The sequence below is a fragment of the Lynx rufus genome, unplaced genomic scaffold (genome assembly GCF_022079265.1).
Source record: "Lynx rufus isolate CCGP_SWC_20201006 ecotype Redwood Valley unplaced genomic scaffold, mLynRuf1.p SCAF_5, whole genome shotgun sequence".
Classification (NCBI taxonomy): Eukaryota; Metazoa; Chordata; class Mammalia; order Carnivora; family Felidae; genus Lynx; species Lynx rufus.
In genome coordinates, this window is record NW_025814867.1 from 37,452,788 (window position 1) to 37,466,299 (window position 13,512).

The following is a 13,512-nucleotide window of genomic DNA, read 5'->3' on the forward strand; positions in this document are numbered from 1 at the left end:
CCTCTGTTATTACTCACCCCTCCCCTAAAAAATAAATATAAAGGTTTGGGTTTATTTACTAAAATAATAAGTGTAACAATGAAGAAAATGTATAGACTCAATTCTCTCTACATTTTAGTTTTGTCCTTTGTTTTTTAAGTTTATTTATTTTGAAAGAGAAGGAAAGAGAGAGCGGGGGAGGGGCAGAGAGAGAGAGAGGGAGGGAGAGAGAGAGAATCCCAAGCAGGCTCCTCACTGTCAGCACAGATCCCAATGTGGAGCTCAAACTCATGAACCCATGAGATCATGACCTGAGCCAAAATCAAAAGTCAGGAGGCATTCAACCTACTGACCCATCCAGGCATCCCTTGTCCTTTTTTTTTTCCTTTTCGTTTTGGTGAAAAGTTCTACTCTTAGCAAATTTTAATTATATAATACAGTGTTATCAATTATAGTCATGTAATACATTAGATTCTCAGACCTTATTCATCTTATAACTGAAAGTTATAGCCCTTTTAACTCCCTTTTCATCTCATTCAGTGCTCAAACTTCCTGTGTTTCTACATATTTTGCACTGTTTATTAAAAGATAAGATGTCCTTGGGGCGCCTGGGTGGCTCAGTCGGTTAAGCGTCCGACTTCGGCTCAGGTCATGATCTCACGGTCCGTGGGTTCAAGCCCCGCGTCAGGCTCTGTGCTGACAGCTCAGAGCCTGGAGCCTGTTTCAGATTCTGTGTCTCCCTCTTTCTCTGACCTCCCCTGTTCATGCTCTCTCTGTCTCAAAAATAAATAAATGTTTAAAAAAAAAAAGATAAGATGTCCTTGGGATGCCTGGGTGGCTCAGTGGGTTGAGTGTCCGACCTCGGTTCAGGTCATGACCTCATGGTTCGTGAGTTCAAGCCCAGCATCGGGCTCTGTGCTGGCAGCTCGGAGCCTGGAGCCAGCTTCAGATTCTGTGTCTCCCTCTCTCTCTGCTCCTCCCCTACTCATGCTCTGTCTCTCTCTCTCTCAAAAATAAACACTAAAAAAAATTTTTTTTTTAATTTAAAAAAAGACAAGACGTCCTTAAAGTATTTAAAGGGACGACCCATAATCCTCCCTCTGATGTGTTATATGTTAACGAATGCCTCAAACTGAAAGAGGTTTTTCTTCCCTAAGAACACTATACTTTCCTCTATTTAAAAAATTGATTTCATATCCTTCTATTAAAAGGTATCTTCTATTAAAATGCAGATACCTGGGGTGGGGGAGCACACAAAAAGTATTAAGAGTTCTAACACCTGTACTTTTTTTTTTAAGTTTACTATTTATTTTGAGAAAGAGAGAGCGCACACAGGTGGGGGAGGGGTAGAGAGAGAGGGAGAGAGACAATCCCAAGCAGGCTCCGTGATGTGGGCACAGAGCCCAAAGTGGGGCTCAACCCCATGAACTGTGAGATCATGACCTGAGCCGAAATCAAGAGCCAGACACTTAACTGAGTCACCCAGGCACCCCTAACACCTGTACTTTTATATAACATACGAACAATTAGCATTTTGTTCTTACATTTAACAAATATTTATTGAGTACCTTCTATGTACCAAGGGACTGTGCTAGTCCTTGAGAAACTAAAGTGAACAATATAGGCAGAGTCCCTGCCTTCTTGAAATTTACATTCTAATGGGAAGAAAAAGACAAGTAATCAAATCAATACATGAGATAATCTAAGACACCGTAAAATAAACCAATATTGAAGGTACCACCAAAAAAACAACAAAGAATCCTGTTAGTTAAATTACAATGAAATGCTAAGATATAATTGATGGTTAAAATGATTTTAAAAATTGATGGTTACGGGGCGCCTGGGTGGCGCAGTCGGTTAAGTGTCCGACTTTAGCCAGGTCAAGATCTCGCGGTCCGTGAGTTCGAGCCCCGCGTCAGGCTCTGGGCTGATGGCTCAGAGCCTGGAGCCTGCTTCCGATTCTGTGTCTCCCTCTCTCTCTGCCCCTCCCCCGTTCATGCTCTGTCTCTCTCTGTCCCAAAAATAAATAAACGTTGAAAAAAAAAAAAATTGATGGTTACGAATACATCCTGCTTGGGGCGCCTGGCTGGCTCAGTTGGTGGAATGTGTGACTCCTGGCCTAGGGGTTGTGAGTTCAAGCCCCATGTTGGGTGTGGAGATTAATTAAAAATAAAATCTTACAAAAATATATCCTGCTTAAAATCACCCCTTTAAAGTTAGAAAAAAAAGTATGTCTTATAATTCACACATTGCTGGGGGGAAGGTAAATGATGCAGCCACCCTGGAAAAAGTTTTCTGACAGTTTCATATAAAACAAAATATGCAATTACCATTTGACCTAGCAATTAATTGTACCTTTGGGGTATTATCCTAGAGAAATGAACACTTACGTTCACATAAATGTCTGTACACAAATGTTCAAAACAGGGGTGCCTGGGTGGCTCAGTCGGTTAAGTGTCTGACTTCGGCTCAGGTCATGATCTCATGATTTGTGGGTTCGAGCCCCGTGTCAGGCTCTGTGCTGACAGCTCAGAGCCTGGAGCCTGCTTTGGATTCTGGATCTCCCTCCTTCTCTGACCCTCCCCCATTCATGCTCTGTCTCTCTCTGTCTCAAAAATAAACAAACATTTAAAAAAATTTAAAAAATAAAAAATAAAAAAAACACAAATGTTCAAAACAGCCCTATTTGTAATAGCCAAAAACTGGGATTTCACAGATGTCCTTAAAAAACAGGTAGTGCATCTGTAGCCCTGAATCCAACACAGCAATAAAAAGAAACAACCTATTGATTCAGGTACAACTTGGATTCTCCAGGGAATTACACTAAGTGAAAAAAGCAAATCCCAAAGGTTTTATACTGCATCATTCTAGGTATATAATATTTTTGAAGTCAGAAAATATTTTTAATGAAGGACAGATTACTAGTTGTGAGGAGTGATGGATGGGAAGAGGCTGGAGAGGTGCACAGGACAGAGATGGCTGTGGTTATAAAAGAGCAACATAAGGGGCCCCTGGGTGGCTCAGTCGGTTAAGTGTCCAACTTCACCTCAGGTCATGATCTCATGGTCTGTGAGTTCAAGCCCCATGTCTGGCTCTGTGCTGACAGCTCAGAGCCTGGAGTCTGCTTCAGATTCTGTGACTCCCTCTCTCTCTGCCCCTCCCCTGTTCATGCTCATGCTCATGCTCTGTATCTCAAAAAATAAATAAACATTAAAAAAATTTTTTTAATAAAAAATTTTTTAAAAATAATAAAAGAGCAACATGAGGGACCTTTGTAATGATGGTACAGTTCAGCGTCCCGACTGTGGTGGTGGTCATACAAACATATAAAAGAACTGTACAGAAGTCAGAACACGCCCACATACAAACAGAAAAGAGTACAAGTAAAATAGGGAAATCTGAATACGATCTACAGATTGTATCAATGTCAGTATCCTGGTTGTGATGCTATACTCCAGTTTTGTAAACAGTTACCATTGAGAGAACCTGCAAAGCCTATAAGGGATCCCTGTATTATTTTTTACAACTGCATGTGAATCTATAATTATCTCAATTAAAATTTCAGTTGAAAAAATTATACGTCTCAAAATCTGTGAAATATGATAAGTGCTGTGAAAGAAAGAAAGGGCGGTTTGATACAGACTGGACTGGGGGAAGGGGACATGCTACTCTATATAAATAAGATGGCAGGAAAGGCCTCACACAGAGGAGGTGGCAGGTGAGCTGGGCCCGGAAGGACGAGAAGAATCCAGTCATGATGGCAGGAGAGCCCCTTGCAGGTCTGAAGGTCTTAAGGTGAGAGGCTGCTTGGGTGCTACAAGAACAAAAGCAGGCTGGCAAAGCTGGAGCCAGATCCTTAGCAGCTTCAGGGAGGAAGGGGTCTGGGAAATGGTCAGAGTTGTAGACAGAGCTGATCCATGGTAGGGAGTTAAGATTTAGTGCTAAAAGCAAAGAGACACCTTAGCAACCATTAAGCAAGAATCAGAACAACAGTGAGAGGAAGCATGGCTGCTGGAAAGACTGGAGGAAAACAATGGTGCCAGGAGATTGCCAACACACTTTAAATTTTTTTTTTTAATGTTTATTTATTTTTGAGACAGAGAGAGACAGAGCATGAATGCGGGAGGGGCAGAGAGAGAGGGAGACACAGAATCAGAAGCAGGCTCCAGGCTCTGAGCCATCAGCCCAGAGCCTGACGCGGGGCTCGAACTCACGAACCGCGAGATCTTGACCTGAGCTGAAGTCGGACGCTCAACCGACTGAGCCACCCAGGCGCCCCTGCCAACACACTTTAATTACTTCATCATGTTGCTTGGAGCTAGCCTTGGCTAAACTGACAACTTTGGTGCCATTTCTGGCACATACACCCTAAACATTTCCAGGAGCCTCAATCAGTAAACCATAAGGATCTGGGATAGGATGGGTGCAGGGTGGGGTTCCTCCACTGGCAGGGCAGGCCCTGGAATCATGTGTGCTAAACTGTAAGAATCTGTGCACATTTTTTCCTAAGAGAAACCAAACTTACATCATGTGCATGTTCAATATCAAGTAGATGAAGTGCTTTAAATGCAGAGTTTTGTGTATGAAATCAGTTTTGTTTTTATCATTATTTTTTAATGTTTGTTTATTTTTGAGAGAGACGGAGAGTGAATGAGGGAGGGGCAGAGAGAGAAGGAGAAAGAGAATCCCAAGCAGGCTCTGCACTATCAGCATGGAGCCCCATGTGGGGCTCGAACTCACAAACTGTGAGATCATGACCTGAGCTGAAATCAAGAGTCGGACGCTTAACTGACTGAGCCACCCAGGCATCCCTATAAATTGTATAGTTTTAAATTATACCATTCAAAGTTCATGACATTTTCTTATAATCATTTTCAATTCCTTAATCACTCTTTCCTGTACACAGCATCTCTCAGTACTCAGCCTTAAAAGTTATTAAAGCAAGGTACATCCTCATATATTAAACTAACAAAAGAAAAACCAATGTGGGTGACATTATGGCAAAAGTGTTTCTTTCACTCATGCATTGCTGTCATATTTTATAATATATTCATGTTTGTTTCCATATAAAATTAGTGTCTCCAAATAGTTATTGAGTCAAATCAATGCTCCAGATACTCTCTGAAGCACCATTCTGTAGAGGCACCTGAGTTGAAAAGGCATTTAGCTGTGTGGCATTAGAATATGTAAAATTGCAGCATGTAATATTAATTATAACATCACATATTGCAGGTCTGGCCACATTTGGAAAACTGTCTTACCCTCTGACTCAGTAACCCCACAGTTACGCTGCCACTACCACTATTGTCACTGTCATAGTCATAACCATTGTCATTTGCTACCATGATGTGGTAGGCATCAGATGAAGAGCTTGTGGCTGTCAGCCAGTTATGCGTCTTGATATCCATTCTCCACTTTTAACAAAAGATTATGAAATTTGCACATTTCTCTATTTTTTCTGGACATGGTCTGCATTTTGTCCACTTCTCCAAGAATGGTAACATGAATTCTCACTCACATGAGACCCTGGGGTCCATCCTAAACCTTCTCAGGGCTTCTTGAAGTGTAGTTGTTAAGTACTTTAGTCTACCACATATGCTTTTGGGTGACAATTATGAAGTTTCCCTGATGTGAGGAGTGTGCATATGTGTATTCTCTTCTCAACGTTCTAAAACAGCACAGGTAGGAGATTATACAGGTAAGGGACATTTACAGGGAAAACAGTAATATCTAAATCACAGAAGATAAGAAAAAGATTACCTTCATTAGGAATGAATTATTCCAAGATTTTACCAGCTCAATAGCTCTTAGGTCTTGCCAACTAATGAAGTTGTGAAAATGATTTCCTGTTTTCCTAAGAACGATAAAAACAGTATTTTGAGACTCAATATAAATCAGAGACTATAGTAAATAAAAGATCTGGCACAAGAGAAAACAAAATTAGAGGCAACACTGGAATATCAAAGTATAATTTAATTAGATGGGGCTTGCCGAATGATTTTTTCATTTTATAAACTGAACACATTTTGTAACAATTATAATGTGATAAATAAAATGAAATTCTAGATCAAATTCTATCAAAAAAGATATTCTTTTTGAAGCAGTACAACGTGCACATGTCTAAAACAAAACACATCTAATAAGAAGGCCTTTAAAGACTTGCTTATACACTTTAAAAAGCAAGAAGCCAATGCTTCCTCCCTTCATTTTACTTGAAACACACAATCGGATAAAACATCTGTATGCATCTGTAGCTACACAGAAGAGCTGAAATATTGCCTGACCCTATTTCTATACCTCTCACCTTTGGGACTGGCTTATCCTCTGCAACCTACTAAGCTTACCAAAATTTGTCCAATAAGAAGAAATTCAACAAACTCTGGGTCAACACTACAATAAAAGTACAGAACTAAGAAATATCATAGAAATAAGTCATTTTCCTTTTTGGCTCCTGCAAATTCAACCACTGACATCTACTAATCTTTGACATACAACTCAGGCTTGCTGTCTACCCTATTCCAGGTGCCCCTCTGTGTGAGTTTGGCCACACTCAATTCCCTAGACTGTCATTTCCCACACTTCTTAAGCAGTCCACACCCATGGGCACATCGTCAACTTTATTACCTGGAAACATTCTACACCCGAAATTTTAACATTCCAATATATTAGTCAACACATCTTGCTATTATTTCAGTTCTCTCAATCTTACTCTCTACATACCTTCCCTTCAGGGGCACCAGGTGGCTCAGTCAGTTAAATGTCCAACTCTTGGTTTCAGCTCAGGTCATGATCTCACAGCTTCATGCGTTCACGCCCAGCTCTGCACTGACAGTGCGGAGCCTGCTTGGGATTCTCTCTCTACCTCCCCCACTTCCACTGTTTCTGTCTCTCTCAAAGTAAATAAATAAACTTAAGAAAAAAAATACCTTCCCTTCAAACTCACTGTAACCATTAATCCCTCAGACACTTGTCTTCCTACCAACCTCTCTCAGGCTTCCGTCCTTTCCTGCATCCCATGATCTAGCATATTCTCTACCCCGTGATTCTCTCTCTTTTTAAAAATTGTGGTAAGATATATAGAACATAAATTTGCCACTTTAATCATGTTTAAATGTGCGGTTCAGTGGCATTAAGTACATTTCACAATGTTAAATATTACCATCACCATTATTTCCCAACATTTGGGTTGTTTCTACCCCCTTGCCTTTGTGAATAATGCTGCTATAAAAAACACTGCTATGCAAGTACCTGTTTGAGTCCCTGTTTCATTTCCTTTGGGTATATACCTACGAACAGAATTGCTGGGTCATCTGGTAAGTCTAGTTTTTGAAGAACTGCCAAACTTTTTCCCACAGTGCTGCACCATTTACATCCCTGCCACCAGTATACAAGAGTTCCAGTTTTTCCACACCCTCACCAACACTTGTTGTTTTCCATTTTTTTAATTATAGCCATCTTGATCGGTGTGAAGTGGTATCTCATTGTAGTTGATACGTGTTTCCCCAAGGACTAATGATATTGTACATCTTTTCATGTGCTTATTGACTATCTGTATATTATTCAAGTCCTTTGTCCATTTATGAATTGCTTTATTTGGGTTTTTTTTGTTGTTGTTGAGTTGTAATAGTTCTTTATATATTCTAAATATTAATTCTTTATCAAATACATGATTTGCAAAAAAATATTTTCTACCATTTTGTGAGTTTTCTTTTCACTCTCTTAATAGTGTCCTTCCCTTTCATTTTTCACTTCTACTAATGAGAATCATAGCATTCACCTACATTCATGAACACGTTACTTCTTTTTCCTTCAGTGATCCAAACAGCCACCATTATCATTAGCACAAATCAGAGACATGATTTTCCTACTGTAGTCCTCTATCTTAGATGAAATTACAAAGCAAACACACCAAGATGCACACCAAGATGCACACCTTCCACATTACAGGCTGTAGTCAGTTTCCAGAAATCTAACTGCACATTTAAGATATCAATGACTAAATTGTCCTAGACATACGTATGTATTTTTTTATCTCAGACTCGCAACCCTGAGATCAAGACCTGAGCTGAGATCAAGAGTCAGATGCTTGACGGGGCGCCTGGGTGGCTCAGTCGGTTGGGTGTCCGACATCGGCTCAGGTCACGATCTCGCAGTCCGTGAGTTCGAGCCCCGCGTCGGGCTCTGGGCTGATGGCTCAGAGCCTGGAGCCTGCTTCCGATTCTGTGTCTCCCTCTCTCTCTGTCCCTCCCCCATTCATGCTTTGTCTCTCTCTGTCTCAAAAATAAATAAATGTTAAAAAAAAAATTTAAAAAAAATTAAAAAAAAGAGTCAGATGCTTCACAATCCCAGACTTCAAGCTATACTACAAAGCTGTAATCATCAAGACAGTATGGTACTGGCACAAGAACAGACACTCAGATCAATGGAATAGAATAGAGAACCCAGAAATGGACCCACAAATGTATGGCCAACTAATCTTTGACAAAGCAGGAAACAATATCCAATGGAATAAAGACAGTCTCTTCAGCAAGTGGTGCCGGGAAAACTGGACAGTGACATGCCGAAGAATGAACCTGGACCACTTTCTTACGCCATACACAAAAATAAACTCAAAGTGGATGAAAGACCTCAATGTAAGACAGGAAGCCATCAAAATCCTCGAGGAGAAAGCAGGCAAAAACCTCTTTGATCTTGGCCGCAGCAACTTCTTACTCAACACGTCTCCAGAGGCAAGGGAAACAAAAGCAAAAATGAACTACTGGGACCTCATCAAAATAAAAAGCTTCTGCACAGCAAAGGAAACAATCAGAAAAACTAAAAGGCAACTGACAGAATGGGAGAAGATATTTACAAGTGACATATCAGATAAAGGGTTAGTATCCAAAATCTATAAAGAACTTATCAAACTCAACACCCAAAACACAAATAATCCAGTGAAGAAAGGGGCAAAAGACATGAATAGACACTTCTCCAAAGAAAACATCCAGACGGCCAACCGACACATGAGAAAATGCTCAACATCACTCATCATCAGGGAAATACAAATCAAAACCACAATGAGATACCACCTCACACCTGTCAGAATGGCTAACATTAACAACTCAGGCAACAACAGATGTTGGTGAGGATGCAGAGAAAGAGAATCTCTTTTGCATTGTTGGTGGGAATGCAAGCTGGTGCAGCCACTCTGGAAAACAGTATGGAGGTTTCTCAAAAAACTAAAAATAGAACTACCCTACGACCCAGCAATTGCATTATTAGGCATTTATCCAAGGGATACAGGTGTGCTGTTTCAAAGGGACACATGCACCCCCATGTTTATAGCAGCACTATCAACAATAGCCAAAGTATGGAAAGAGCCCAAATGTCCGTCGGTGGATGAATGGATAAAGAAAATGTGGTGTGTATGTATACACACACACACACACACACACACACACACACACACACACACACACAACGGAGTATTACTCGGCAATCAAAAAGAATGAAATCTTGCCATTTACAACTACGTGGATGGAACTGGAGGGTATTATGCTAAGTGAAATTAGTCAGAGAAAGACAAAAATCATATGACTTCACTCATATGAGGACTTTAAGAGACAAAACAGATGACCATAAGGGAAGGGAAACAAAAATAATATAAAAACAGGGAGGGGGACAAAACAAGAGACTCATAAATATGGAGAACAAACTGAGGGTTGCTGGAGGGGTTGTGGGAGGGGGGATGGGCTAAATGGGTAAGGGGCATTAAGGAATGTACTGAAATCATTGCTTCACTATATACTAACTAATTTGGATGTAAATTTTAAAAAATAAAAAATAAAGTTAAAAAAAAGTCAGATGCTTAACCCAGGTGCCCCAAAGACATATTTTTAAAATGCAAATTGTACATTATGTCAAAATAATTTCAACATGGCTTTATTTTTTATTATTTATGATTAAATTTGGGGCAATTTTTATACTTCAGAGACTTCCAACAGTTAAGAAAATTAAAGAAAAATTAGTTGTCAAAAATATGAAAATATTTTAACAGTGTTCTCTGATGCATAAAAGTTTTTGATATTGATGAAGTCCAATTTACCTATTTTTTTGTTTTATTAACTGTGCTTTTGGTGCCATTTAAGAAGTCGATGCTAGGGGCGCCTGGGTGGCACAGTCGGTTAAGCGCCCGACTTCAGCCAGGTCACGATCTCGCGGTCCGTGAGTTCGAGCCCCACGTCGGGCTCTGGGCTGATGGCTCAGAGCCTCGAGCCTGTTTCCGATTCTGTGTCTCCCTCTCTCTCTGCCCTTCCCCCGTTCATGCTCTGTCTCTCTCTGTCCCAAAAATAAATAAACGTTGAAAAAAAAAAAAAAAGAAGTCGATGCTAGATTCATGGTCATGAAAATCTTCCTCTATGTTTTCTTTAAAACTACAAAGTTTTATCCTTTAAATTGAGTCTTTGATCCATTTTGTGAGTTAATTTTTATATATAGTATGTGGTAAGGGTCCACATTCATACTTTTGCAAATGAAAATCCAGTTTTCTCAACTTTGTTGAAGACATGTTTTTTCCACATTGCCTGGTTGGTGTCGTTGTCAAAAATCAGTTGACCATTGTATTTGATTCCTTAGGCTGCCGTAACAGCTTAAGACAAAAGCAATTTATTGTCTCAGTTTGGAGGCTAGACGTCCAGAATCATAATGCTGCCAGGGCCACACTCCCTCTAAAATCTACAATGGAGTCCTTCCTTGCCTTGTGCTGGCGGTCTGTAGCAATCTCTGGCATTTCTTGACTCATTGCTGCATCACTCCAACCCTTCTCCTTCACATGAAATTCTCCATGTGTCGTCTTCACGTGGCTGTCTTTGTATGAGGACATTAATCACACTGAACTAGAAATCCACCCTACTGCATTATGGTCTCATCCTAATTTAACTAATTACATTCGCAGTGACCCTATTTCCCGAGGTCAAATTTTGATGAGCTGTTGTTGCTTCTGTTGGGTTATTTCCCCCAAATCTCCCTCACTCCTAAGTGTGAGATTACTGAGTCCAAGGGTAAGAAGACTTTCCAACTCCTCATATGTGGCCAAACCTGCAACAGTTGATGTTATAGTCAATATTGCATATTGATTATAATACCACTTCCAATGTCTTCTCAGCTAGGGTGCCTGTACCAGATGGTGCTTCAGGGAGCATCTGGAGCATTGGTTGTACTTGATAACTATTTGGAGACATTAATTTTATATGAAAATATTAATTTAATTTATATTAAATTAATTATTAATTTAAATATTAATTTAATTTAATTTAATATTATATATTTAAAAATATGAGAGCAATATATGAGTGAAACACTTCTGCCATAATCTCACCCAGACTGTTATTTTGTTAGTTTAATATATAAAAATGTGCCTTGCTTTAATAACTTGTAAGACTGAGTACTGAGAGGTGCTATTTACAGGAAAGACAGAGTAATTATGGAGTTGAAAGTGGTTATAAGGAAATGTCATGAATCCTGAATTGTACAGTTTTAAATTATACTATTATGTGTAATTTTATATCTTAATGTTTAATTTTAGTCTTTAACAGATTAATTCATCAAACATTCCTTAGGGTGTGACTAATTCCTTCAGTCAGTGAGATGCGTAAAACTTACTCCTTTGAAAATAAATGTGATAACTCTAGAAATCTGGTTTACCCCCTCCTCAGGGATTGCTGATTTTTCTTTCTTGAGGGTTGGAGTTGTTAGTGTGTGACTTTTCCAAACTATTATTGCAAAGTGTATATTCCTTGTTGTGTGTAGTCACTGAAGTTTCTGTGACTTCTGTTCTCTCTGTGTCAGTGAGCTGACAAAGATTTTCTTAAATGTCTGGCTCCAGAAAAAAACCATTAAATCTCCCAACAGACACTGGTTAAGAAAGCCACTGCAGCTGAGAGGGCTGGAACCTAGGTAAGCAGCTGTGCCAGTCCCGTGGGGCACCACCAAAGCATAAACCAAAGCATAAACATCCAAATTTTTGTAGGACAGTGTCCCTACTGCTTGTCCTAGTAGCAGCCACTCACTCCGTAATGGGAGCTGCTTTTCCCATACCCACAGAAGCACTCAGGAGTAAAAGACAGTGGCCAGTTTGCACACACCCTCTTACCTGAGAGTAGTTGCCGCTACTTTCATCCAGCACTCCCCTAGTTGTTATAAGGCCTAATTAGGTTCTAGAGTTTTGAAGCAGTTTACTACAACCTCTCTTTCCAGCTCAATGGTTGCTTTGACCAATCTTCACAGGTTCCTACTCCATTATTCTGCATGAGGTCCTTTTTACCCCTTACCTTTCAAGTTAACCATCTATCTTCCCAATACCTAACCTGGGATCATTCCAGCTTTCTTCTGTGTCTGCTTTCTTTCTTTTTTAAAAATTTTTAAGTTCTTTTTTAGTTTATTTATTTTGAGAGAGAGAGAGAGAGATAGCACAAGTGGGGGAGGGGGAAAGAGAGAATCCCAAGCAGGCTCTGCACTGCCAGCTCAGAGTCAGATGCGGGGCTCGAACCCAGAAAACCGTGAGATCATGACCTGAGCTGAAATCCAGAGTCAGAGATTTAACCAACTAAGCAACCCAGGTGACCCTCCTGTGTCTGCTTTAAATGTCAGAACCTTGTGAACTGGTACCGATCCATATGTATGGAATACAACCTAACAAAGCCTTCAATGTTTCCTCATAACCTCTCATTACCTCAACCAAATGTGATAAAAGTACAATTCAGATTTCTCATCATTCATGAAAAGTATATTCACTGTGGTAACCACTGTCTTCCTTATTTCCAGATTTACAGGCTCATTTCTATTTGACTTGACCATTCTGCAATACTGATTCTGGACCATCACTTCATCCTACCTAAAACTGTCACTTTCCTGGAGTGCCAGGGTGGCTCAGTTGCTTAAGCGTCCAACTTTGGCTCAGGTCATGATCTCATGGTTCAAATCTGAACCCCACATTGGGCTCTCTGCTGTCAGCACAGAACCCGCTTCAGATCCTGTCTCCCCCTCTCTCTGCCCCTCCCCTGCTGTAGCACTTGCTCTCTCTCAAAAATAAACAAACATTTAAATTAAAAAAAATAACTGTCACTTTCCTAAGCTTCCATGATATCACTGTGCTGTTTCTCCTCCTACCTCTCTAAGTATATGTTCTCTGGTTTCCTCTGCAAATATTTCTTCCTTTGACTTCCAGTTAAATGCTGGTATCTGCTGAGGGTTATATACTTGGTCCCCTTGTCTTTTTAACTAACTGTTGTCTGTAAAGAAATCTGACCCACACTCATGAATGCTGTCAGCACAGGACTACTCACCCATCTACAACTCTAGGGCCAGCTTCTCACAAAATTTCCATGCCCTCACAAATAGCTACCTTCTGCTTATCTCCTAGAATTGCTGCATGCCACCTCAAATGCAACACATCCACCCCAAACCTGCTGCCCCTCTTTCTCTAGCGTGCCACACTTGGGTTAATGGTATCCTTTAGCTGCTTCAGCCAAAAACTAGGGGGAAGTGGGGAGATCA

General features: G+C 40.2%; 1 protein-coding gene across 1 annotated transcript in view; it reads right to left on the reverse strand.

Moving 5' to 3' along the window:
• GK5 (glycerol kinase 5) overlaps positions 1-13,512 on the reverse strand; it is a 74,861-nt gene that overhangs the window by 45,460 nt on the left and 15,889 nt on the right. The window contains exon 4 of the mRNA XM_047099417.1: positions 5,740-5,833. Within this exon, the coding sequence (XP_046955373.1) occupies positions 5,740-5,833 (94 nt within the window). The remainder of the gene's footprint in view (positions 1-5,739; positions 5,834-13,512) is intronic.